Here is a 27,706-nt window from a genome sequence, read left to right as displayed (position 1 = left end):
TCTCACTAACACATTTACGGTCTAAAATCACGTAAATCAAGTCGAGTCGAAGAAATGGTGTACTGTCAACCGATAATAAAGCATCCGCGAAGACTGGACGAACATTAGTGACAGGATACCTGGGTTTTACCACACCTTTCTTCACGTACCCTTTCAGTAACAGAAAACCTTCAGGTTCTTGAATTATCTTCATTTGTAGTTTTTTAACTATACTTAGAAAATTGTACATGCTACTCAAAAGCTGATAATCTTTTGTGTGGCTTTGTCATTGGACATAAGTGAAAGCGCTACACCAGGAAAAAATAATTCTCTGAATGTTTTTTATTGAATGACAAAGACGTTAAGCATCGAGGGAGAGGATCCGCGACCAATGGTGGGCTGTCGTGATGTAGTTAGGACTACCGCTTTTTGTCTTAAAGAAAAAAAAGGAGTTAGATGCCGAGGAAAATGATTCTTTGGGTTAAAAATATATCCAAAATGGAGAAAACGATAAGACAAAATATATCCGCTAATAATGTAATAAAATCTACATATTTTCAGCGGTACCAAATAACTGCACCTGCTTTTAAACGTAGAAGATTCCGATACAACATGGTTTTTTGTCGATCGCAAAAACTCGATAGAAAAAAAACGACTCCACACGTTTACCATGCTTTTCCCCTATGATATACCGCGTCTAATAGAAGCAAAAAAGCTCCCCTTCTCTCAACAGGTTGATATCTATTGTGTAAGCGGTTTGTAATGCGAGATCAACGCTGTACGTAAAAAAAAAATTAAAACTTCCCTCCCTGTAACAGGTGATCTTTTCACGGAAGGGGCGTTTTATAGCCGGCATCGTTGAAATCTCCGTTACCCTTCCACGTCTCCCTTCATCGAAACACTCGGTTACAAACTACACAGGTTTATAAGTATTATATCTCTATTTAAAAGTAACCTACTCGATTCGATTCTACGTAGTTCATTATTTTATAATAGTTTTTACGTCGAGTGCAGCTGCGAACGATGGATCAATGTTTCGGCAGCAGTTCCAATAGTAAGATTTTCTGGAAAAACGCGTGGCTCGTTAAGGATCGTCCATATGTCGGCATCCACGAACAGTCAACAATCGTACGATGACGTTGCAGATCGATCGATCGTCCCAAACGATGCGGATTTCATTTACACCGGGGGATTCCTCTTTTTTATGCGTATTTTTCTGTCGCTTCACGCTACTTTTCACGACCGTCCGGATACAGTGCATCAAAACGCGTTCTTAATGGCCACGATTTGGGTCTTTTGTAGAAACTTTCCATTTAAACGTCGTTTCATCAACGTGTTGCTCCTTCGTCTTCGTGATTTGCAAAAACTCGCAAGCTACAGGAGGAAATGGAGAAAAAATAGAGAAAAAGTTTTCCAATGGGTCTTGAAGCCCGTGTCATTCGATTTTTACCATTTTTACGAACAACCCGTTTGAACTCGTTCGAGGCGCATTTCCTACTTTAACGAATTAATTCTTTTTTTAAATGCAGTAATGACGGGACAGAAGAGCTTCTGGTGATTAGTTAACAGCGTTAGAGAAACCGCTAATCCTCGCTGACATCCAAGGAGCTTAGACTAGTGATTAAGCGCAATAAGTGGTAAAGGAAGGTGATTCCCGCGCGGTTTCTCAAGCCGACGCGTGTCTTCAGGAATCCAGAGGAAATTTACTGGCACCTACGCGTGCGCGCTCGTCGAGTTCCGTGTTCCTTTCAAGATCGTCGGATATATACGTAAAATGGCTCTATAAATAGGATAAGAGAGACGCAGCTGAGGCGGAAAGCGGAAATCACGGGGAAAGCACGCGCTTGGGGTCGTATCGTATGTCGAGGCAGCGTAACAAAAAGACGAGAGAAAAAAAGGGAGGAAAACTAGTAAGGGAGGAGGACAAGCGAAAGCCGCGTCGGCACCAATGGGTATTCGATGTTCCTTTTTGCGGATTTTCGGAGAATTTGCTCGGACAGACATTCCGACTACTTTCGACGCCCTTCAAAAATGTCAAAGCGCAAAACATAGATGGAAAAAAAAAAGAATTTTTTATTCTTAAAATTATTCGTTTTTACCTTGAGGGATTTTAGAGTTTCAGCACTTTCGAAGAAGGCGCGTGCTATCAGACACGCAGGACTTAAATTGCGGACGGTTCGAGGTACATACTCGAGTGATACGCGAGTGTGAAGAGGCTAAAGAATGAAAAAGAGAATAGGAGGTGGAAGGGGAAGGGAAAAAATCCAGCAGGGTAAGGACGTTTGAAAAGTGGCCAGAATTAACGCGTGCGCCTTGGCCACCCTGCGATCTCTCTTTTCTCCCGCCTGTCCACCCTTCATACTTGCGGTGCCAGGAGGGTGCAGTGGCCCCACGCTCCGCCCTTTGAGGGCTGACTTGCCCCTCGCCAGTCGATACAAAAAAAAACCCTATAAATGAAAATGATCAGAGCTCCACGTGAACGCCACCGTTTCCTCGTTTCGTAAAAACGGAATCCGATTACGCGTTTCCATCATAAATGATGCTCGACCGTTATCCGGTAGCGTAAATCCGTTGTAAAGCGCTACGGATTACGTTGTTGTTTATTGTACGCCTATCTACCACGATGATTAAAGACAAATCGCTACATTTTGCGATGTAGAAGAAGCAAGTACTAAACAACAACAGTACGTGATTCATATCGTAGCTCGCTGGTGCAAGTGCTGGACGGTCTAACCTTTTGTTTGTTTCAGTGGACAGTCGCAATTTTTGCGATCCGTAAATACGTTGAAACGTTTTGTTATTAGGGCCGGCCGGTCATTAAGGCCGCACGCACGCTCGGGGTGTCCGATTTTCTGTAATATGGGGTGAAAATACGATTCCAGACTTTCTCACCCGACAATCGTCGCGAATTCGGCAGAACGGACGGCTGCAGCAGCCGTTTTCGAAAATCTTTTGGCTAGCTAGGGCTGGAATCTGGCTGGACAATGGTCACGTATGCTTCCATCTATAAATCTTGCATTGTCCGGTGCTGATGTTTAGTCGCCCGCATATTAACCTAGGGGTGAAAAGGCCGCGCACCCGACATTGTTCAATAGTTGACCCCTCTCATGGTTCCGTGACCCCCGGCTTTCTTATTTATCAGGTTACGAGTCGCTCGTAACCGATCTACAATTCCGTCCTGTCGAATCCGGATCCGTCATTGGTTTCGTTCTCTCCCTTCTTTTTTCTCGCGTGTCCGCGCGGCGACCACGCGCCCTTCGCGAAAACCAGAAAGTCACCGTTTCGCTTCGCCTCATCGCCGTATCTGCGATTTCCGAAAGGCATCATACGATCAAAGCCATCGAACATTAGCCATTATTAGCATTTCTTAGCAGATCAGCCCTTTAAGGTAATAAAAGTCCGATGGATGGTCATTACGAAGATATGGTAGGCTCTCAAAGGGAATCGGAGAAAGAAACGAAGATGAAAAGACCGAGATCGGGATCTGTAAAGCGATCGTCGATCTCGTGAACGAGGCACGAGCCACATGCCACAAAGAACATCTCGTATTATTAGTAATCCGAGAGGAACGTCTTCAAAGGTGACTTCTAAAAAAAAAAAAGTCTGTATGCAAGCTAATATTCTCGTTCGATGACACCTTGCGCTCTCAAAAGAAGAGGAGACTGGAAAAAAATATTTTTTCATCGCATGCTCAGATCGATCCCCTTGTTACATTCCATGGGTGAGACGAATTTTTTGTAAACCTGTTCCTTCCGTCTAATAATCTGTTTCTCCTTTTTTTTCTCCACTCCCCGTGCTCTCGATTCACGTTGGCTACACGGGACCGTTTTATTCCGAAGCTGACAGCGGACTAACGATCCCTCGAATGTGTGTTTATTATACGCGATGTGAGTCGCGCCACGCGCTCGGAAAAACCAGTCGAAACGAGGAGGGGAGAGAAAAAAAGAAAGCAAAGAAAAGAGTGAAAAAGAGAGAAAAAATGGAGGGATGTCCGTTCTTCCGATTTACGGGGAATATAAAAAGCTGGGGAGAAAGGAAAAGACGAGGGCTGGGAAAGGCAAGGGGAACACAGAAGGACGAACACGCGGACTTGTGGGTAGAACTGGCACGGAGTGGATTGGGCCACTGAATATCGAGAGCCCTTCAATCCGCAGACAGCGTCCGCGTGGACCGCTTTACGCACGGGGGGTGAGGCGCGGAGGGATGCATCAGGGGAGAAAAAAAAATCTATTTCGAAAAGCGACTGCCATCGGTCGTCGCTGACCGCCAAGTCGTCACTTAGGGGTCTCTTATAAACGCCACCATTTTTTCCTCTTTTTTTCTTTTTTTCCTAACAAAACGCTTCGATGTCCGGTAAAGTGAGATTAATGTCCAAGCTAGAAATCTTGAAGCTTTCTACCATTGGGTTCGGTAGCGTACGAAAAAGCATCTGTTATTTTTTTGTATTGAAGATTTTTTTACATGTAAGATACACGTAAAAATCATATACATGTGCATATACACGTGTGTATCTCGTACAAGGAAACCGAAATACATTAGACAATAAGGCTCATGTAAGAGAAAAATATAAAGAAGCAGAAGATAGTGTCATCCGATAGAACAATCTCATGGCGAAAAAATGTTTGATATCACAACGTGAGATAAGCAAAAAGGGGACAAAAATGCTGTCAGCAGATGAACCATAAGTGTGGGTCAAGCTAGCACGAGCGTGGGTCAGCTGTCAGTTGTTTGTCCTTATAGAAGGGCGCCATTTGTGCGTTGCAGGCTGTGCTGCAGCCGCGAACGGCCGGTCACCGATGCCTCCACGACATTCTCGGCCACCGTTCTGCTTTTTTCTATTCATCTCACCGAGTTTTTGGACCCCTGGACCGTTGCCCGGAACAAGGATTCGGGGCACGAGACTTCGCCTCATTCACCGTTCCGCTCGTTTTCTTGGAAATTTGAATCTTTCGTTAAAAAATCTGGGCGAACGGTTTCTTTTTTAACCGAGAGGGATTCTCATCCATTAATCTTTTTCCAACGAATACCGTTCCGCCTTTAAAGAGTTACTTGCACTAACAAATTTGAATTTACACTGATTTCGAATCGTCGTGTGTGATAGGAATTCGACGTCGAACATCGGACGAAGCAAGTTTATTTAGAACACACGTCATCGAGCCAATTTTTCATTGAATTTTTCTCAAAAAAACAATGACTCCGTCCTATTTTTCCTCGTAAGTTAGCGAAGTAAATAGGCATTGCTCAAACGAGATAACAACCGACTGTTGTCTCTCGGGTTTCCAAGATTATTGCCTCGTGGTTGCGGTTAATGCCAAAAGGAAGATTATAGCGTGCAAAGGCACAAGGGCTGTGTTATGCCTGAAAAAAATGACTTCAGCCTTCAAAAATAACGGATCTATTGAATTATTGTCTATGTTCACTAACAGATGAAACGGTGTGGGTTCGAAGATATTGTCCTCGTTAACAGTTTAAACACGATGAAACAAATCGTAAATAAATGCATCTATCGAGACGAGAGGAAAACATCTTATTTTCTATCATCTAGCTGTAAACAACGAATGGATAAACTTGTTGTTTGCGGAAAAGGGTCGAAATCGATGCTATCAGTTGGCAGCGACAATGAAGAATCCAGGGGTCAGTGATTAAAAAGTAAATCGCATTAGTCGAGACGATGAGTCAAAAGTGGTTTAAAAAGGATGAAAATCCGAGTTAAATCGCGATAACGTACTCGTTATGCATTTTTGACCTCATTTATCGATGAGTGCTCGTTAAACTTGTTCGCGTTGACATTCTCCGAGTTCCTCGATTATCGCCTCTGTTGGAAAATTACAGCATGTCCGCGCAAATTTTTAGTCGTTCGATTGTTCATCGAAAAAGAAACGACAAAAGGATGAAAACACGATGCACATAACGCGTGATACGACGACGTCATTTTTATTTGGATACACACAATGCGAGAATACCTTTCTGGCAGAACAGGGAGGAGATTGCAACGTATTTGTCGTACGGCTGCTGCGAGGCGGAACGGGAAAATATTTTTCTGGCAAAATTTCGAGAAGCTCGAAAGGGGTGCGAAAGGGGTCACGGAGCAGCTGTTTAAACGAACTTCGACACACCCACGCTCAGGTAAGATAATGCGCGTTTGCCAGTGTTTCCGCTGATCCATCTTTTTTGCATGAATTTTAATATATATTCACGGTCAGAAAATATATATTTTCGTACAAGTACTAATTCCACAATCTCTCTCGTGTCAACAATAATGGACGAGTAAATAAGAGCGGTCAGGTATTGTGTGAAATATTCGTTAAGTCAATTAACGCAAGAGCGATACGGCATAATGTCCTTTCATTCTTGTCTTGTTGTTCCAATTTTATTGGTGATCATGTTTAATTGCTTTATTATTGTATAATATTGTCTATGTTTGACTCCGTTCATGATGTTTGGAATATACAAACATTTATGACCGCTTCACAAATCAATACATATAATAAGAAGTACAAGAGTAAATAGGATTTAAAAAAAATGAAGGACTATACGAAAATGTAAGTTGAAAATATTATCCAAGGCTCCGGTGCAAAAATAATCTCACAGATTTTTCTAAAAAGAAAATGATACGATAAATTCTATTTACAATTATATAATAACTGATCGATCATCGAATGCATAGAGTTCCTAATTGGGCTGAATCCTTGCGTGAAAATTTTACATAAGTTGCTTTAAAATCCGAAGATGCTGCAGACGGGTATAACGAGATAGATCTATGCTAGGTGCGAGAGAGAGAGAGAGAGAGAGAGAGAGAGAGAGAGAGAGAGAGAGAGAGAGAGAGAGAGAGGGAGGGAGAGAGAGAGAGAGAGTGAGAGAGCGAGAGCAGGAAGAAAATAAGAAGGTCATTGAACAGGAGGAAATTCTTTTTCCTAGTCTGAGACAATAATCTGACCTACTCTTTTTAATTTCTGGCAAAAAATTTCTCTTTCTTTTTCTCGTGTGAGAAATTTGTTGTTCAATTTCTCGTATTCCTAGATTTTTCGTAAACGATTACTGCAAAATATTAATGCGTCATATTCTTAGATAATTTTAGAAAGTAACAATCCCAGGAGAATTACGAAAAAGGCACAGGTTAACAAAACTAGGTAGGCTACCAGGCAAAATCGACAGAAGGAGAACCGAAATGGAATAGAAATAAATCAAAAACAGCAAAGGATATTCCCTAAAGTTTAACCCTGTTAACAAAGTAATAGTATATTTTCGACGCAAGGGCGTAAAGAAAACAATAAAAATTAGATATTCGGCTGTAAACCTTGAAAAACGAACACCTGGTTGTCCGTAAATCAAAAAGAAAAATATGCAGATCCTTTTCTTTTCCCAAGTAACGGGTTTTCTTAAGGCGCTTTCGAGCACCCAATTACCGAAAAGTTAACGAGTTTTCTTCGTCGAGTACTTGTTCGCCACGTTCTTTTGTTAATGACCTTTACGTCTTTTAAGTGCCGTTAAGTATTTAATATTGTCATTGTATCGCACATTTAAAAGACTTTAAACCCTTTTCGATTATAGTTTATTTAAGACTTATACACAATATATTTGACAAAAATGAATATATTTTCCTGATAATTTTCTATAACAAAATGCAAATGAAATTGCTGACTAGATAAAAGGATTAAAGGACGATTGTTAAACCAAATTCTCCCCCATAGTACGGTATATCCTTGTTTTGTATTATTTTGGGTACGAGAGGTAATTGTCCAAAAATCTTGACACCGATCCCTTGTTAGTAACCCAGAATATAGAAAAGTAATAGTGTTATTTATTACCATGGCGGTTATTAGCTTTTGCATATAACTGTCGTCAAACTCTTTCATGTATATTTATGGCAGAAAATACTATACAGAAAAGCAGGCTAGCAAAGAGAAGCAAGGCTAAAGTATGAATACACAAAGAGTTAGAAAGATGTAAAAATATTTCATTCTTTCACGAGAGGCGGAAACACTTCCTCACCTTATTTCTAGACCTCTGTAAAGGGCAATGAATTTGAAAGCTTTTGTAAAAGTGCAAAGTTAAATTACAAGAAAATGAAAGTTGCAGGACTCGGAACCTCGTTCGCAAAATTTCTTGAATTTGTCTTGTCAATATATTGTCACGCTATTAGGAGTAAAGGGTTAAAAGGTTATTGGCTAAACATAACAATTTTTGAGCATCGATGGGCAAGAGTTTACGATAAAAAATTGCTCTTTTTCTAGATTGGAAAAACAAGGTCGATGAAGGGTTACCGTACAACAACTGTACGGCAGACAAGAAACGTAGGAACTGTTAGAAATGCATGCGACCCTCTTTTTTCTTTTGACAGAGATTTTAACAGTAAAAGTACAGTCATAAACGTACGGTGAAAATAGTTCCGGTTGTTGAAAAAGCAGATTACGGGAAAGGATTGAAGGAAATTTTTTCCCCTTCTTCTCCCTCCTAGCTTCGAAAGGGTTAAAAGACGATTTACGGTATCGAAGCTGCTGTACCTGTTGGTCAAATCCCTTGACAATTACTCAAGGTTACGTTTCTGATGTCATTTTCTACAAGATATGGGAAACACTGAATTCTACAGTTTTATTAAAATTTACTAAGATTTTCATGCTACTAGCTTTTTTCGCATCTGTCCGCATCTCCTTCTCGGGTTTGATAAAATAGCGGAGAAAAACTTTGGAAATTTTATTCGCCGTTATCAGTGTTTTCTGAACCGGCAGCAACGAGTTTGGCCAATGGTTTAGCTTGCTGCTTTCCCGAAACGCGGGAAAGGGTGCGATCTGTCTAACAGGAGAGAAAGCAGACTGCCTCCGACGGAAAAAGAATAGGGCGCGCACGCGTATCCACGCATTTTTCGTCCCTTTTCTCCACTTGGAAATCGCCGATGTTAATTAAAAGACGCTCTTTACTTTTAGATCTTCTGTGTGTTTTTTTTTCTCTAGCTAAAAGTACAATTAAAAAAGTAGCATAATTCGATTAAACTCAGTAAACTGATAAAAGTACAGTAAAAAGGTTAAGAAGATGTTATAAAACAAAATTATATATTTAAAAAATCTTTAGACAAGTTTTACGAAACAGTTACAGAGTAAAGAATTATCGATATCCACGATGAGAGGAAATGTTCAGGCTAGTAGAAAAAGAAGAAGAAGGATCCTTAAAAAACATTGAGAACAAGCAAGAAGCTGTGTCTAGGAGGAGCGAAGAAATGTTACATAGGTACGGAGTGGTGGTAATAAGTGCTGATAGTTTTCAATATGCAGGAAGCATGACAGGGTTAAGGGTGGGAACTGAAAAAACGAATCCAGGCGATACGAGGCCTCCGATTGGGCAGTCGGTCTCGAAAGGGAGAGGGTAGCTGCCCTCTATACACGATCCACAAATATAGCTAGTACTTCATTTTGGGACTTAGGTCATGTTCGCCAGTCGCTCGGCAGTTTCTTGCGAGTCATAAGACAGATCGCTCTCGACGAGGTTTAGTTATCTATTTGCGTACTTATTTAGTACTTGACGTATCTGTCGGCTTACTTATGTATTTGATTACCGGCAGAGTTAATGTTTTTAATTTTCTTAGCTTTTTTCTTAGATTAAAATGTTTATATCGTACAAGTTTGTGTGATTAAGTTTGTGTAATTAGTATGTTAAACTTATGTAATTAAGTTCGCATATTAAATCAGTGCTAACAGTGTATGATTACAATTCAGAGTTCATGACAATGAAGAAAGCGAAGAATTCAAATTCCGAGGTTAGCAATCTTTTTATTTTTCTAATCTGACACTATGTGATAATCTGCGAATGAAGGTAAGTGTGGTACAAACAAGATTTTAAACCACGTGATCCATAATTGATCCGACGGAAAAGTAAGAAAAATCGAAATTCGAACAGCAGAATCGTTTTTGGAGGGACGATCGCCGATCGTTCCCTCTCTTTCGCGCATTTGTTCGATCGTTTTGCATTCGATCATGCACTTTTTTACGCTGCTCGTTTGTTTTATACGGGTAAATTAAAATGTTCAATCGCTGGTGTATACGCGTGTCGTGTCCAATTTACAGATTCGCCAGCAACGATACGCCGGTTTCGAGTTTCTTTCTAAGCCGAATCCGAAAATCATTGACTTTTCTATCGAGGTATACGCGCGCATCGAAATTAGCCGTTGTTTAGTTTGCACGTTTCGAAAAGTATCGATATAATATAGCAATGACATCGTGTACGGGATCGAAACAAACACAGAGAAAATTCAACATGTCGGGAGCAACAAGGATATCGGAAAAACAAACGTTATATGTTTTCTCGTGAATATGGTCGCAAATCTTTTCGTCTTCTTGTTTATTACTTCTTTCTCCTTTGTTCTCTTCATTTTTTCTTTTTAATTTTAATTAAAAAAGACAGGGCAGCTGTGAAGTCAGCAACGATACTCGCCGATTGTTTTCCGAATCGCCATAACGTCGGTGTATACTGTACGGTGTCCGATGGAAATTCACGTTTGCCCTAGTGTCGCCTCATTAAATAGTCTTTCAAATTTACATTCATTGTCCTGATACATCCGTATTATTGTCTCCTAGTCTAGCATGGATACAGGCTTCAACTTTATACAAATAAACATTACATCGTGATTTAATAGATAGATAGTTTTATTTCAGCCTGGCGACCTTCAAACAAGACGCGCTTCACAAATTTTATAAACTTCTCAATATTGCACACATCTGAAAACTACAAATTCGTGACTTAATATAGATATTATAATTTCTTAAAGATCGTTCTCGAATATCATCGTGTTAACAGTTTTTATTCCTCTAATAATTATTATCGATTTCACAAAGATTTTAGTTGTAATCCCGCAAAAATGACTACGATTCGTTTTGTTAGACTCTATTAAGTTTTTTTTTAGCACGCATTAATTCGATACTTATTGTAATTCTAATTGTCCATCTCGAACGAGTTCGTTTTCTCTCGGATCTGTAAGTCATCTATATTCGCGAGTCTGTATCCGTTTCGTCCCTTTGTTGTAAGTTTTCTATTTACCTACTGTTGTGATTGTACTAAGAATTTCGAAAGGTTCTCTTTCTTCGACCTTTACCAAAGTCTTTTAGTTCTTGTTCAAACGAGCACGATGGAGTTCGCTTTAATCGACTTGTAAGCGTTCTTACTTACTGGAACGCGAATGTTTGTGCGTCGTCGAAAGAATTCCGCAATGGATGATCGACGCGAAATTCTCCGAACTTACAGTTCGAAAAGATTCGAATCTTTGGGAATAGCACGTCGCATAAATTCATATCGCGTTTAAAATTACGTTATACATTTTTTGTAACTGCAACTTAAAAATTGTAAAAATTCGTAAACTTGGCGCTTCATGCATTGCTAATTCAAGTTAAACCGAGACGATCTTATTAATACAAGGGTTGTTTTGTTATTAACCGATTTCTGGATACACTTGGACGTGGAACAGTCAAGCAAAAGGGAAAGGCTATTTTTTAATTTATGACCGTAGTCACACGGAGGCAGGCGGACAATGACATTTCCAGTAGAAGTCAAGAGTAGGATTTTCCAACCCTGTCAGTCTTTGAACCTTTGAAGTATGCTCTACTTGAATAAATGAGTTAGACCTTATCCCTAGTGCCGTTTATCTTTCGTCTGACACATCGCACAAGGTACAATATATTTTTTCGCTTTTACTAGTTGATTTTTGTTTTTAAATTTCACTGGGATATTTACATTTTCAAAATACGCATTTTGCCGTAAATATAGCAACGCAGTGGACGACGGTGGAGAAATAAGTTTGCTAAATATTTGAAATTAATTAGATAGATAGATCGAATAAATTGGTTCGTTAAGATGTACCGATATAGATTTCGAATAATTTTATAGATCGATGTTTCGTTTCTCGGAATCTTTGAACGATAAAGATACGTCTTTTGTATTGGAACGATTTCACCACTCGTTATCTTGCTTCGAGTAAAATAGCCTGACTGATTCCATACATCAAAAGTAATTTGTTCTCTTAGTGCGTATAAGGCAAAAGGACGACGGGAACAACAGGCAAACATTGTGAAATGATTTTACTTGGAATTTGGTTTAGAATAGGCGCAGACTAGCTACCGCGACCGTCTGTTCCCTTCTTCATAGAAATTCATACAATCATTGTAAATATTAACCCTTTTCAAATGTATTGTATCGAAGATCGATTCAAGCTGAACTGTTTTACTTGTTTCATTATTCCATCTTGCTTAAATCTTTTACTTCGATCGTCGTATTTTCATATCTGTTGTTGTCCGTGATACGAATTCTTAATTTTCACGATTATCATATATTCGCTAATTATCGCATCAACTTCGAAGCAGCATGTTTCAAATTAAATACGATTAAACATTTGTTATTTATTCTGATAAATAGAGAGACGATAGGGAGGCGAACAAGGACGATAGTGGAGGGAGTGAAGACGAAGGACCGGGTAGCAGTTTTGAAACAGATCAAAAACGAAAACGAGCCATGCCTCAAGAGAGAGGTCCCCCACCTCAAGTTCAACCGTCAACCACGCCCGCCTGGGGTAGCGCCGATAGAAGAGTGGTGAGTAATCGTTTCAACCCCTCTCGGATCAAATCCTTTTTTTCTCTTTAACACATTCATCCCTCTCGTTTTCTCTACACTCGCGTCTTCCCTTTCTCCACCCTCTCGTTTTTTTATCCCCCAACCGCAACCCCCTTTTCGTTTCTCTTCGGCGATCGACAAAATGTCGTTTCACTTAACTCGATGGACTCGGTTAACTCTTCGTAGCTTTACTTTCAGAACTTGGCTTAATTTTGCTATCGTTTGACCGACCACTCGCCAACTTTTATCCACCACCTGTTTATCCTCCTACCTCACATTTTTTTGTTTTTCTTTGAGAGACAGCGTATCAGGATCGGAAACCTTAACTAATAGAGTGTACGACACTTTCTTTATAGAAAGAAGAACCACACGAAGACAAAAACAACGATTCAGGTGTATCACCTGATCATTCCACGAGCAATTCTGGTTCACCTAGTACATCAACGTCATTTTCGACAGCAATCTCTAGCATGTCACCGGAAAGTGGCAGTTCTCAGGATCCGCATAATGTAGAACGCAATACATACAATTATAATCCACAGGTACTGCTTAGTAACAATCCTCCAACTCCCGAATCTTCGGGAACTACTTCAAAGAGGGAAAGTAAGCCGAAACAAAAAGGTGGCGGTACTAAAGTGACGAAATCAGCAAAAACGAAACAAAAACGTGCACCCAAGAAGAATATCATGCAATGTCCTATTTGCGAGTTCACAACGTACGACAGGTAACTAATCTATCTTTTATCTTAGAGATTAATATGAAACCGAACAAAGACAAAACAAAAGGGGGATTTTCTTTTACAGAGCACAGTTCTCGATTCATTTAACGGCGCATTCTACGTTAAGAAAAGACAGTTCAGAAGCGTTAAGATCTATGGCTAACCAGCTGGCACCAGGATCAGCATCTAATGAAGTTGAAAACATATCGGTCTCACCTCAAGGCGAATGTTCCAAACAGCAAGCGGACGAGGAGCCGGGACTCCGAGTTCCACGATTGAATTCGCAAGGCAAAGTGAAAACTTTTAAATGCAAACAGTGTAGTTTTATAGCCATAACCAAACTCGAATTCTGGGAGCATAGTCGGTGTCATATTAAGGCTGAGAAGCTCTTATCCTGCCCAAAGTGTCCTTTCGTCACCGAATATAAACATCATTTGGAATATCACCTGCGGAATCATCTTGGCTCAAAACCGTTCAAATGCAGCAAGTGTCCATATTCATGTGTGAACAAATCGATGCTTAATAGCCATCTTAAATCTCACTCGAATATCTATCAATATAGATGCGCCAACTGTTCATATGCCACCAAGTACTGTCACTCGTTGAAACTTCATTTGAGAAAGTATGACCACGATCCAGCGATGGTGTTGAACGCGGATGGTTCGCCGAATCCACTTCCTATTATAGATGTATATGGAACACGTCGTGGTCCGAAACCGAAGGCGACCAAGTCTCCTGATGACGAAGACCCGAGCACCGCTGTTGACAGTAACGCTCAAGTTCCAGCATCTTCACCTCAATTAGAATTTCCGCCGGAAGTGCCTCCGATCAACCATCAGTTATCGATATATACAATAAATGACTTGAACATTATAAATACAGCGAACGCTGCAAATACTTTGAACAGTACAAACAACTTAAACATCGCAAGTAACTTGAATGCTGCGAATATTATTAATGTTGCAAATACTTCAAACAACGCAAGCCCCTTGAACATCGCAAATAACTTGAATGCAGCGAATATTATTAACGCTGCAAGTATTTCGAATAGCGCAAGCCCATTGAACATCGTAAATAACTTCAATGGACCGGATAATTTTAACGTTGCAAATAATTCAAACAATGCAAGTCCCTTGAACATCGCAAATAACTTCAATGGAGGTAATGCTTTTAACATGGCAAGCGCTATGAACAGTGCAGGACCCTTGGACACCGCAAATATCTTCAATGGAGTAAATGCTTTCACTGGCGGAAACCCACTGAACATCGCGAACAGTATCAATGCAGCAACTGCTTTCAACATTGCAAATACTTTGAACAACGGAAACCCTTTGAACACTGCAAATAATTTCAATGCAGCGAATATTTTAAATCTTGTAAATACTTTGAATGGCGGAAATACCTTGACCATTGCAAATAACATCACTGCAGCGAATATTTTGAATGCCGTAAACACTTCGCATGGCGCAAACACTTCGTATGGTGCAAGCACTTCGTATGACGCAAGCACTTCGCATGGCGCAATCACTTCGCATGGCGCAAGCACTTCGCATGGCGCAAGCACTTCCCATGGCGCAAGTACTTCGCGTGGCGCAAGTACTTCGCGTGGCGCAAGTACTTCGCGTGGCGCAAGCACTTCGCATGGCGCAAGCACTTCACATGGCGCAAGCACTTCGCATGAAGCAAGTACTTCGCATGGCGCAAGCACTTCGTATGGCGCAAGTACTTCGCACGGAGCAAGCACTTCGTATGGCGCAAGTACTTCGCATGGCGCAAGCACTTCGTATGGCGCAAGTACTTCGCATGGGGCAAGCACTTCGCATGTCGCAAGCACTTCGTATGACGCAAGCACTTCGCATGTCGCAAGCACTTCGTATGACGCATGCACTTCGTATGATTCAAGCACTTCGTACGGCCCAAGCACTTCGTACGGCCCAAGCACTTCGCACGGCCCAAGCACTTCGTACGGCCCAAGCACTTCGTACGGCCCAAGCACTTCTTACGGCCCAAGCACTTCTTACGGTCCAAGCACTTCGAATGGTCCAAGCACTTCGTATGGTCCAAGCACTTCGTATGGCATGAATAACTTCAACGCTGCAAATATCTTGAACGGCGCGTTTAATTTGAACGGAGCAAATACTTTAAGTAATGCGAATATCCTCAACTTTCCGAATATATTGAACTGTGCGAATATATTGAACGATACTAATATGTTGAACAATGTTATCATGTTAAACGCTGCTATCTTGAATGGTGTCAACATGTTGAACGCAAATATTGCGAGCGGTGCCACCTCCGCAAAGGGACTCAATGGAGTCATACAGAATCAACCATTCATGAATTTTTCATACAATCAGATATTCGCTCGCTTCCCTTTAATGCCCTTCCTCGCTGCCAAGGGCAACAATATCATAAAAGAGTTCGACCGAATACAATCTAAAGTGATTATGGACTACTTGAGGATGTTAAACGGAGAAAGGGTGATGGACGATTCACCTGAAAATTTTGTCGCCGATGAGGACGATGTTTCAGATGATGACGAGACATTTCGCAATATGATTTCCATTCAGCCTGATTTGATGAACATTATAGATGAAACAGAGGAGGCACCTTTAGACCTTAGTAAACCCAGTACTTCTAATAATGTTCAAAAATCAAGAGCTAAAGGTACTAGCAGGCGCAAGGGGAAAGCTGTGAAATTGGATCATCAAGTGGTCGAGGAATCCGATGAAGAAGAATCATATGAGCAACAGGCACGATCGTCCGAGCTTTCAATTCCCAATGACATTTGTTTCTTTGGGCAAACAGGTTACGACTGGAGCAAGTTTACTTTGGACCAGAAAATCATTTGTCAACATTGTAACATTGTGTTTGGTAACCTAGTGATGTATACTATCCATATGGGGTATCACAGTGAAAACGATCCTTACACTTGCAACGTATGCGGCGTTCAGTGTGGCAACAGAGTATTCTTCTTCTTGCACGTCGCTAGATCGAAACATTGGTAGATCTCCTGGCCAGTAAATCTGCGATAAACTCTGATCGAGTTTTGTATAACTCTCGGGAAGAGGATCGAACGATTTTTCTTCGAACTTGTCTGGTGATCATATTGTTCGGGTGTAGAGTCCAAGGTACCGGATGCGACTGAATCCGAGGGAACACCCGAGTCTAGTTCTTTTTCTAATGCTTCAAGCTACACGCAATGGCGAGCACGCTAACTTAAAAGAATAAACGTGGAAGAATAGTGTGCTGTGATTAGTCAGAAATTCCGTCTTCCGTGTTATTCGCTTAAGCAACTGAACTTAACTTAAGCTGATTGTTATAGATATTAAAAAGAACTATAGATAGGATATCTAATAGAAGCATATGGTCATATATATATATATATATGTAAATGTATATATATATATATATATTTGTATTTTCATACAAATTTTCTAATAAAAATTCCCTATTTTTGAAAACGACCGATGCTCAAGACAGCTTTACTGGAACAGGATATAACCTTCTAATAATTTAAGATCAAGAGCTAAGTATAATAACTGGGAATGTTTAGAATATTTCACGTATTTTGTTCACGCAATTTTCTACATAGAAACGATAAGAGGGAAATTTAATAAGTTCCATCACATTAAGGGATCTTATTCCAGGAAGAGACTGTCACTGTACATATATTATTGAAAGATTAAGAAGACTAAAGCAATCGATACTAGTTATGTAATAATACATTGATAAGATGTACTTGCTCAATAATGAAGTTATTAAAATGTTAATTTAGATTTTCCTGAAAGCATTAGCGCATTGTTTACGATCACATTCTTAACATGCTACTCACAGACGTCGACTGTGAATGGCCAGACTATCGCTAGTTTCAGGTTAAATTGTGCAATCCAACTAATTATAACAGGACCACCGTGTGTACAATTGTGCAACAGCAAAAACATTTTTGGTGGTTGACGTTTGATATTCTAAAATTTATTTGCTTCGTTTATCATTCAAAATAGTTGGAAGATACAAATGGAATCGAATTTTTCATGAAAATAAGCGATGTTTCAATGTTTTCGTTGAGCGTTCTTCGTCTTGACAAAGTTCTTCTTTCGTTTGATTTTTATTTTTTTTACTTCTTTTTTTACTTCCAATTATATTTTACGTTTTTGCTCTTTTTGTATCAACGAAGATACGGGGCGTATAGTGGTTACGTTAAGATCGATTGCAACTTTATTCTTTTACGAAGTTTACGTTCTTTCCTTTACGATTTTAACCAGGATTTATTTTTTTTCTTTTCCTTTCTTATACTTGATGACGTTAGGTTCCTTAATCGAATACTCTAACATACTTAATCACAGATCTCGTAGTATTTATCGTTTCAAGTTTTCGATATCTTTTACCATCTTTTACCATCTTTTACCATGGCGAAATTAGAGAAAAGACTTATCAGAGTTAATCGGTTAAAAAACACTTTGTCAAGGGACGAACGAGAACATCGTAAGTAAACCACCAAGATTTGTACCAATATGTTATCCAATTTGTACAACAAATATGTATAAACGTCTTATTTGTGTACTAAATTGTGTACTAAATTTCTTAACGTGTATCAAATTCCAATATATGATAATGTACACAAACAACATAACATGAAAGGAGATCTATTTTTGGTTTCCTTATGTTCATGTTGGAACAAGACCGAATGTTTTATCACGGTGGTCATTGTAAATAGTAGAAAATAGTTATTTCTAGGGAAAAAAAGTAAATATAAAAACAGTACATGAAAAAGTATTTGAAAACAAAATTAGAAAGAAACTTGGAAAAAATAATTTATGTTCATATTTGTAAATATTCTATATTAAATTTTTACATTTTCTTTTATATTTATAGGTTAGTTTATAGGCTTGACCCATTTGCATCATGACTGTGTTACTGTGTCCAGACATTAGCGTCGTTCAACTGATGATTGACCCGTATCACCACGCGCGGCCATATATCGGTAATTTTATTATTTTTGTTAACTTCTATAGTAAATGACTTCTGAATAGTTCTTAGAGTTTATTTGACATGGTATTTTTTAACAGCTCAAACGCTCACAGATTGAGAGCAAAACGCGAACTGTGTCATATGTTGAATATTCCGCGGCTGATAATATAAGAAAGTCGCGATTTGCGGAATAGTCCGCGCTCGATGATAGAAGACGATTGTCATATGTCGAATATTCTATTTACGGATGCAAATGGGTAAATATATAAGTTCACTTGGTTCTTTTCTGACTAAGCATTATGCTGTTTTTTGTTTATTTTTTAAAGCGAAAGTTATGGCGAAATGTAACCATATAATTATTTTGTTTTTAAGTATTCTCATTTAAGTATTATTACATATATCTTGCTTTTTTGTATTTGTGATATTATATTTTAAATAATATAATATTCTGACATTCCCTCCTATATTAATTGATAACATAATACATAGACAATCTATGTAAGAATTACATTTGTTAATGTACTTAATGTTGGACAGTTACAGTGCACGTGAGCAGTGCAAGCTTAGAGAAATCTTTCATTTTTAGAACTCTTCACGCGCAGATGTAACTTACCAATCCTTTCGATCGATATCGTATCGAAACAAATGATAATCGAATTATAATTCTTTACGAAGTGTAATTGAATTATTACGAGCGAATTAAAAATATATTTCGATTGCCCTATCGTTTGTACTTGGATTTAATTAAAGAGTATAGTAATGTCATATTCCGATTACGTGGAAACTGCGTGGACGCCAGACATCATCGGACCGATATACAAAAGAGAGAGTACTAATTTGCGGGAGGTTAGTTTTTTTCTCTTTTTACATTTAATTTTGTATCCACTTATAACATTCGAACAAACTAATTAGGTATTAAACGCTCACCGAGACGACAATTGCACTCGAATAATGGCAACATTTGTTCCTGATGAATTAATATACGAGAGCGACTTATCCAAGAAGAGTTTCCGTAAATTTACCGCGGTCATGGCGATGATCAGCATGACGCAATTTGTCAACCTCTACAAAAAATACACGAGTGGTGAAAATGGCGGTAGCTATGCTCTGTTCTCTCTTTTGAACCGTTACATAGAGATTATAATCGAAGAAGTGTACCTCACTCACGGAGACGTGTTGAAATTCTTTCGTACGTCTATCGATTTCCATTGGTATTAAGAAAACAAATCTTTTCAAAAATCGTCGTTGCACGTAGACGATGCTCTGCTAGTCATGTGGAAGGTAAACAGAGATGAATTCGTTTCAAAAATGGTGCATCACGCGATTTTATCCGCGCAACGAATCCAGGATGCCGTTGCTCACGTTAAGAATGAAGATTTTGTCTCGAAAGGTAAGATAATCCTGTTTAGGTGTGCATAGTTAAGTGAGACGCGAGTTGTAGTAATGTATCGATCTTGACGTTGATAGTGAATATCGTAATCTCCACGGGAAGCTTGACGTTTTCGATAATCGGCGACGACAGAGCCAGACACTTTGTAATTGTTGGCAAACCAATCGAGGATCTGAAGCACGCGAAAAGAATCAGTTTACCAGGCGATCTTGTATTGTCCTCCAGTGCTTGGGAACATTGCTCACCCAGCCAGTACGAGTACGTTATTAAAGACGCCAGGAACATTAAGGTGCGAATAACTTAATTTCGAATAATTTCGAAGATCGAAAACTATCTTTTTAAGTATCGATATATCATCGATCGTCGGTATGTGATAGATTATTAAAATGGTTGGACCACTGTCGGAACCATCGAAAAAAAACAGCGCACCGGTGGATAACTTATCGTTGAATGGTCATCCCAATTCGACTCAGACGTTATCGGAAATGTCACTCGTCTCCGAAGTATCCATCGATCCCGAAATTAATGTTATACACTTTCAGAGTAAATTGCCCCGATTTAATAGCAAATTAATACAGAAATGAAAGAATTAACGATAATGATAACTTTTCACAGCGAGAGTTTCCGTAGTCGACGCGTTGCGAAGACGTATCGGCACATACTTGAAAAGTTACATATTCAGAGAGGTCCTAGCGATCGTAAGTTTCGTAATTTTCCGTGAAAAACGGATTGCGTAAAAAAATTCTGTTCTCAGATCAAAGACGAAGAATCGTTGAAATATTTAACGAAATTGAGACAAGTTACCGTGGTCTGTATCAATATGGTTCCCAGTGAGTGTACTGTGTACGAGTTGATTTCTCTGACGGACCAACTGTTCGAAATTATTCAAAAGTATCTCCGTCGGAATAGATTCATTGGAATTGAAATTGTTGTGTGCAATTGCTAGAAGTGACGAATGTTTTGATCTTTTATTGCAGTGTAATCGAAGGACATTTTGGATGCCCGTACATGGTGAATCTATGCGAAAAGGATATATCGTTTTATATCATATACGGAATGAAAGGATATTATAATAGCGAGGAAGAGAAAGAAAGAGAAAGCGAGAAGAATGATGCAAAGAACGCGTTATTGACCTCGCTTCAAATAATGAAAGAAGTAAAACGCGTTTCTAGCATCAAAACGATTCTGATTGGCATCTCGACTGGTAAACTTTTCAATTTTAAATATCGAATTTTTCATTTTCATATTTTATATTATTGCGTGTTCAACAGGTATAGCATTCTGCGGAGTAATAGGTCATGCCGTTAGAAGACAGTACATGATTTTTGGTTCGCCTGTCCACAAAGCGATCTCTTTGGCGATTGTTTCGTTCAATACAGTTTGTCTTCTAAGTTTTTAACAATTCGTTCTAAGAATTCCTTTGTAAAATCTACAAAAATATTTATCGTAGATATGTTGCGACTACGACACCGTTCTAAACAGTACTCTGCCGAAGGAAAAATTTCTTTCGCTAGGTATAAAGATATTGAAACACTTTGGGAAATGTCACGTTTACGAATTCTCGGCTAAAGATCCGTAGTAATTATGCCCTTGATCGTTAATTACATGTTCCATAACGTTGTTTTGGTGTCTACTTAAATCCATTCTAGTTCCAGGAAAACCGAATTACTGTCGAACTTGGAGTATGTTTATCCCATTCTTGGCCGATATAATGAAATAGAATACTTCAAGGATATCCTAGATGACATCGGAGTGGCAGAACGTGTTTATTCCGGATTGCTTATCGAAGTTCTGGTCGAAACATACAAATTTCGGTGTATGCAATTAGAATCAGAAATTTCATTTTGATTAATCGTATAGGGCTGTGAAAGGTCTGGCAAATCGAGGATTCTCGACGCTTTTGTCACAATTGTTCGAAACAGACAAATAAGGCTCGTTCAACTTTCTTTGCATCCATCGTATTCGGAGAAAGCTTACGCTGTACTGTACTATGTGCTTCTCCAAGTAAATTGAAGAATTTCAGAATTTGCTTTCATCCGTGTTTGAAAGTATAACAAGTTTTTCCTTTTTTCTCGCTCATCTAGCTTTTCGAAGCTGAAGATTGCACGACCATCGAGGATCGTGAAAAAGTTCTATCGTACACGCTGTCCAAAGTACTGAACCCAGAGGATTTCTGTTACCTGAATCCCATCATGAGAGTACAGTTCCCTCTATCAAAGAAATATTGCGAGGATACCGATTGGCAGCGTCACAAAAAAGCCGTCGAGATCTTCGAAGATATATTAAACGAGGTTGTAACGTTGCAAATGATTATTTTCATAAAGCGGTCTATAAGTATTATTACATGGAGTTAAATTTCAATTCAGATCATTGGTTGCTTGTGCATCCTCCTGGACGACGTGCAATACATGGATATTCTTTCCTGGCAATTCTTATCCTCTACTTTGAATAATAACCGCGTGGTTATAGGTATGACGATGATGGAACCTACTTCTTCGGGTAATTTATCTCAAGTCGAATCTAGCATTTATCAAGATAAAAGACTGATGAACAGAATGCTGGACGGATTAGAGCCGAAATATTTGACAGCGTTTGCTTGCCAATTTTTGAACGTTATTGCGATTCCTGACGCTCTCGACAAGTAAATTCACCTTAGTCTTTCTCCATCGAAACATCGTACGGTGTATCAATCGCTTGACTCGTTTAGAATCCTTCAGCAACGTAGTAAAAATATGATTTGCTGGTGCGAAGCGTTCTTGATGTCAGCTATACAAGTTAATTCATTGGAAGTTGTCACGATATCGCCTATGGAAGCGGCTCGCTATAATCTCGTTTTCCCGGAGCAATCGCTATTGTCAAAGATCCCAGCATATTTGACGCCTGAAGAGTTGGCGCCACCACTACACTGGACGCAGATGAGCGCGTTGAACGTATGCATATCGTCCAAACAGACGAGAGGTTTCGTCGAATCCAACCGAGACGTTATAGGTGACTTGACGTTTTATCTTTTATTCGAATTGCGTTTTCATATGCTCCAACTTAATGTAAGATATTTTAAACGAACATCGTAACGTCGTCAGGCTTGAGAATCGATATCTATAACAGAATGAACTTCTACGAGCAAAGTTTCGTCAAGTGTGCGGCAACTTTGGGTGACATTTTTCTACGCAGTATGTTGGACCACGTGATGGTTGACGCTACACCGTTATACATACAAAAAGGAAGTATTAATTATTGAAAGCGAATTTCGCAATTACCATATTCTTCCTGATTTCTTTAGCCGTAGCAGAGATGATCAAATTAAGGATTTTGGAGTGTGCTATGATCCAGAGGAAATTCTATCACTCGGAAGAGTCACTGTTTCACATATTCAAAAAGCAGAAAACGTTCAGCAACATGCATCATTTGGTGACTTGCGAATGTCAAGCGACCCGTTGGTTGATTCGACGCATACCGTCGTCTTTGATCATTCCGAATCATTCTGGATAATTCTGGATCGTGATAATGACATTCTGTTCCAGCTATATTTGCCAAGAAAACGTTGCCTTCATACGCTTACTGTAAACTGTTGAAGTTCACAATAGCCTCGTTTCGCAAATTTTTTTACGATGTGCTCGCGCCACAGGAAAAGCAAGACTACCACTCGAAGGTTGTAGGCGAACTTGAAAAGGAAACTTCAAAGTGTAATACCTGTGGCGAAGGCAAATTTTTAATAACGACCTCGAAGGATGAGTTCGACGCAATGGTAAGCATCTAATAGATAAAAGCCTGTATCTCGTGACCTAAAATGACTCTTGAATTCTTCGTTGATCGTTTCCAAACGTAAGGAAGACGAACTAGATCTAGCGGAACATAAAAGAAGAACGTTCCAGTCTCTATACGATAAATTAGAAACTAGACGAAGTACAATTTTTATTGCCGATACCAGCAACGATAGGAGGCGTGAGAATGCGGGTATTCGCAGGATTTCCATTTTGCCAACACTTACTGACGAAACCGATGGTGAATACATGTATATACTGAAATTGTATCAAACTTTAAACACATGTATGTACTTGCATCTGACTCTACTTATTTTCCATAGATCCTACAGAAAGCCGAGACACGATCAAGAACGACGATGTATCTAATTTAATAAGAAAAGCGAGTTTATCTACTATTTTGGATACCGTATTGGAGGATTCATGGGACAGCCGTTTGAAGCAATTTAGCTACGTTGATTATCGTAATTGCAGATGTATTGAAGTGATTGATTACGTCTTCTGGATGTTACATCATCACATTTTACGGTCTGGTAACGTTTCACATTTCTCCTAACGGTGTAGTTGTTATAATACCGGATCGTATAATTATTGCAGAAATATATTTTTTCAGACGATAGTAAGAAATTGGTCACGTTTATGTTGAACTATAGCGCAGGTTTAATCCAAACCGGGCAGCCTCTCTCTGCAATCAAATTTCTCGCGGCCATGATCACTAATTTCGATATCGCAGAGATCAAGGAAAAGTCGCAAGTCCAAGCTATAGATCAAGCTATTGACAAAAACAGATACTTAACTTTAATGGGTAAATTCTCCTACCTAGTTATTGTATGACATTACAAGACGATATTCAGTAGAGATCAAGTTCTTGAACGCGGTTGTTGCTCAGGGGATGCCTACGTTGCCTGTGGAAATTATTCTCAAGCGAAGAAATTTTATACCGACGCTGTGATGTTGAATGGCGAACTACCGCAGAGCGCCAAAGCAATCTGTTACAATATTGTGTTAGAAAAAGTGCGGTATAAGATGCTAGGTATTCCCAGTCCTACCGAAAATAAAAACTCCGAGAAGGAGGTTGCTGAGAAGATAGAGCACGCTATCGCTCTGCAACGGTTGTCCATGGCTTCGATGGTTCGAGACATTTGCGATCCGCAAAACAATTTGAAATCTTTAATCGCAATATACGTATGACGTGATTGATGAAATTTCAGCTGCAGAAGGAAACGAAAATGGCGGAACTTACCATTCTGCAGAGTCTTCGAATCGCGTTCGAAAACCCAGACGGCTTCTTGGAGAAAGGAGAGATTTATTTAACCGCTGTGCAAACTTTTCGACAGCTCAAAGAACCATGCATGATAAAGTCCCTGGAGATACCGATATTATCAATGATTAAACAGAAGCTTGTTTGGAACAAACCCGAAGAATTGATATTGGTGGCTCGGGTCTATCAGGCAATATTCGAAACCAAGTAATTCAATAGGTTTAAAATATTTTAATTCTTCGTAATAAAGAACAAATGTTAATAATTTATTTGTCGATGAAAGAATACTACAGGGCAAGCTGGTGGAAGGTATCAAGGTTGGAATAAATATCTGTAAAATATGTAATTATTTGCATTTGAACAAGATGAAGCTGGCTATACTACCGTCGCTGATAGAAGCTATGGTAAAGCTTTTTTAACGTAGCATCGTGAATCTTTTGTACTTTTAATCGCGAGAACATTATATCAGGTTTGGACGAAGAAGATATACGAAGCTGTCGATTTGCTGTACGAATTGTATTATCTCTCTAACACGGACGTAGATTATTCTGCTATCATATGGTACTATGCTCTGTGCATGGAATTTTTATTAGACGCTGCCATGATCTTGGAAACATACGAAACTTGTTATAATTTCTATAGGAACATTGTAGGTAAGAATTTCTCGATAAGAATCTTCGCTGAGGTTTTCTTTGATGTTTCCCAGCTTTCAGATCGAACACTTGTGCCCTGCGGGATCCAGAGTGTGTGTTGCGTCTGACAAATTGTCTAGCTATCTGGCAATTGAGAATGTGAGTACTCGTGAGACTCGATCACAACGTTTACCCTACCAAATAATTTTTTTTTTTTTTTAGGAACGTAATAGTGACTGCTACGTTCGTGGAAGACGTCGTTGACTTACAAGCTCAGGTCACGCGTAATAACTTTCAGAAAATATGCAACTGCTTCAAGGTTGGGACGAATTAAGTAGAAAAATATAGGATTGTACGTAAAATAATAACTTCTCGGCCATTCATCGCAGGCACTCGAGTGTTATTTGTTAATACTGAAACATCAAATTCACATCCGACGATCGAGCGATCTTTTTGATAGACTGGAGAACGCCAAAACGATTATCAAGTTCCTTCGTAACCAGTCTCTAACCGCACCATTTGTCAAGCCATTCTTGTACTTATTACAATCTTACATGGAACTGCTGTGTGCTCGAAAACTACGGTCTCAATCAATCCTCGTAAAGGCGTGCAAATTCGCTTTCTCTCAGGAGAACAAATTGGTTCAGGCTTGGATCGAACAGAACAAAAGGGTAATTAATAATTGTTGGATCATTTCCATGGTATGGTAGATCGAATGCATGTCGTAGACTTGGGAGGAGAGTAATTATAACAGTATGGCGCAGTATTGGGTGGAACACATAGGTGGTACTGACGGAATCCGGTGGGAGGAGATTCACTCGTTCAGTGTGAGCGCTTGGTCGACCATACTGTACCCGTTCCCACCTCCATATTCTAGTATTTAATAGTCAATTCCTAATGTATTTTGGTACGCGCGTACGAAGACGACGCAGCAAGGAAACAGAGGTAGGAATTGTAGCGAAATGTTTATTGATTAAAGGCGTATTACAGTTTCAGGTTCTAAAAGGTATACACGACGATCCCCTCGTATACACGATACTTCGTTTAAGGTGAACACTCGGTTCTCTCGGTTCGTTTCTCTCGTCCGCAAGGCGATCTCCGCGCGTGCTGAACCTCCAGGTCGATTTTAGGAAACCTCTCGCGACCGACGACGATTCCAGTTTTTGTTTACGTTTGCACATCCACGACAATATACTTTGTAATTAATTAATTCATCTATCGGATTTAGGCCGAGTACGCCAAGGATACAAGCTTCGAGCTAAACGAGAAAAAAGAATCAGCGAGCGAAGAAGAGGACGAAGAGTGGAAGAGAGAAGATGATAGAGCAAGAAAATGGAAGGAACGACAACGCGGTAAGAAGATAACCGCGAATCGGTCGATGCCACGATTTCAGCATAAAGTATCGACCGATTTTTCGATTTCCACGATTCCATTTTCTGGCACAACGCTATAAAGAAACTTTATTTGACTTACGATCACGGCTAATTAATCGAATGAATTACAAATGTTGACGCGATACGTTAGTTAATTATTTAATTAAAGAGCCTTGATTGCAATGATATGCAAAAAGACACTGTATCGATCTTACTATTCGCCAAACAATACTAGGATCAATTAATACGGCCTAATCGAGTTATCTCAAATCGCTTAAATACAACCGACGTACATTAATATAATATACGACAGGCACACGTTGTATGGCGTGGAGAGAATTTTTGTACGTTTGCCGATCGGAATATAGAGATTCGAAACGTTCGGCCATCGTGCGTTCGTTCGCCGCGTCGAACAGAATAACTCGTTTCGGAAACGAATGCCTCAATATGAGTCGAACGACACGTTTCTTCGTGTATGTTATCGAAGACCCACCGCGTGACGCTAGTTCCTTCGCGATTTGTCCATTTTCGATGAAAAGAGGGAGAGAAAGTGGCATGATTTCGAGTCGATTTCGTTGGCGTACTCGACCTGGGATATGTTTCGTAGGACGTGGCTAGTGGAGAAACAAGGACGGGATATTAATCGAATCGGTGTAAAAACGTCTCATCTCCTCCGTTGGCGCTGCTACTCTTCTTCGGCTGGGTGGGCCTCGATCGCACGGAACACCGATTCTCTTTTCGTTCATTCGTGCGCTTCGACGTCGTTGTCGATACGACTGCTTCGTATTCCGGTCTTGCCCGTCCATGGATAGATGTCCGGACACGTCTGGCAAGTCTTCATGTACCTCACTCCGCTCTTATGCCACAGATTGCAGACCTTTGGATTGTTACACTTCTTCGGCCGGTCCTGCGGTGTACATGAAATAAATTAAGCCGAAGATTTATGCGTAGATTATTCTTTCGAAGCTTCTTCGAGCCATCTTTCAGAGTCGAGCGAACGAAGCAGCTTTCGCCTATTAAATAATGGAAG

The 27,706-nt window shown here is 39.7% G+C and overlaps 3 protein-coding genes across 6 annotated transcripts in view; 2 read left to right on the top strand and 1 right to left on the bottom strand.

Moving 5' to 3' along the window:
* The first annotated feature begins 9,221 nt into the window (after window positions 1-9,221).
* Hb (hunchback) lies at window positions 9,222-18,087 on the top strand. Of its 2 annotated transcripts, none has more exons than XM_072001276.1 (4): window positions 9,222-9,730; window positions 12,376-12,549; window positions 13,113-13,294; window positions 13,374-18,087. In XM_072001276.1, the coding sequence occupies exons 1-4, from the start codon at window positions 9,695-9,697 to the stop codon at window positions 16,294-16,296; spliced, it is 3,315 nt and encodes a 1,104-aa protein (XP_071857377.1). In that variant the 5' UTR covers window positions 9,222-9,694; the 3' UTR covers window positions 16,297-18,087. The 2 variants fall into 2 exon arrangements, with proteins under 2 accessions (XP_071857377.1, XP_071857376.1); XM_072001275.1 differs by having other exon boundaries at window positions 12,927-13,294.
* A 1,903-nt stretch (window positions 18,088-19,990) lies between these two features.
* On the top strand, window positions 19,991-26,526 carry LOC139986175 (adenylate cyclase type 10). The gene is given in 22 exon segments (XM_072001300.1): window positions 19,991-20,540; window positions 20,627-20,853; window positions 20,921-21,027; window positions 21,100-21,227; window positions 21,299-21,653; window positions 21,734-21,940; window positions 22,016-22,290; window positions 22,357-22,637; window positions 22,730-22,879; window positions 22,882-23,082; window positions 23,171-23,394; window positions 23,477-23,651; window positions 23,734-23,943; window positions 24,024-24,215; window positions 24,300-24,541; window positions 24,622-24,878; window positions 24,955-25,075; window positions 25,141-25,324; window positions 25,378-25,462; window positions 25,526-25,622; window positions 25,693-25,974; window positions 26,032-26,526. Coding segments are annotated over 22 exon segments (4,227 nt in total). The 5' UTR covers window positions 19,991-20,469; the 3' UTR covers window positions 26,188-26,526.
* Window positions 26,256-27,706, bottom strand: part of Cda5 (Chitin deacetylase-like 5) — a 40,985-nt gene continuing 39,534 nt past the window's right edge. For all 3 annotated transcript variants that reach the window (XM_072001283.1, XM_072001282.1, XM_072001281.1), the window contains one exon: window positions 26,256-27,583. In XM_072001283.1, coding sequence (XP_071857384.1) covers window positions 27,419-27,583 — 165 coding nt within the window. In that variant the 3' untranslated portion in view covers window positions 26,256-27,418. The remainder of the gene's footprint in view (window positions 27,584-27,706) is intronic.

The sequence above is a fragment of the Bombus fervidus genome, chromosome 4 (assembly GCF_041682495.2).
Source record: "Bombus fervidus isolate BK054 chromosome 4, iyBomFerv1, whole genome shotgun sequence".
NCBI lineage: Eukaryota > Metazoa > Arthropoda > Insecta > Hymenoptera > Apidae > Bombus > Bombus fervidus.
This window is presented reverse-complemented; position numbering and strand designations above follow the sequence as displayed.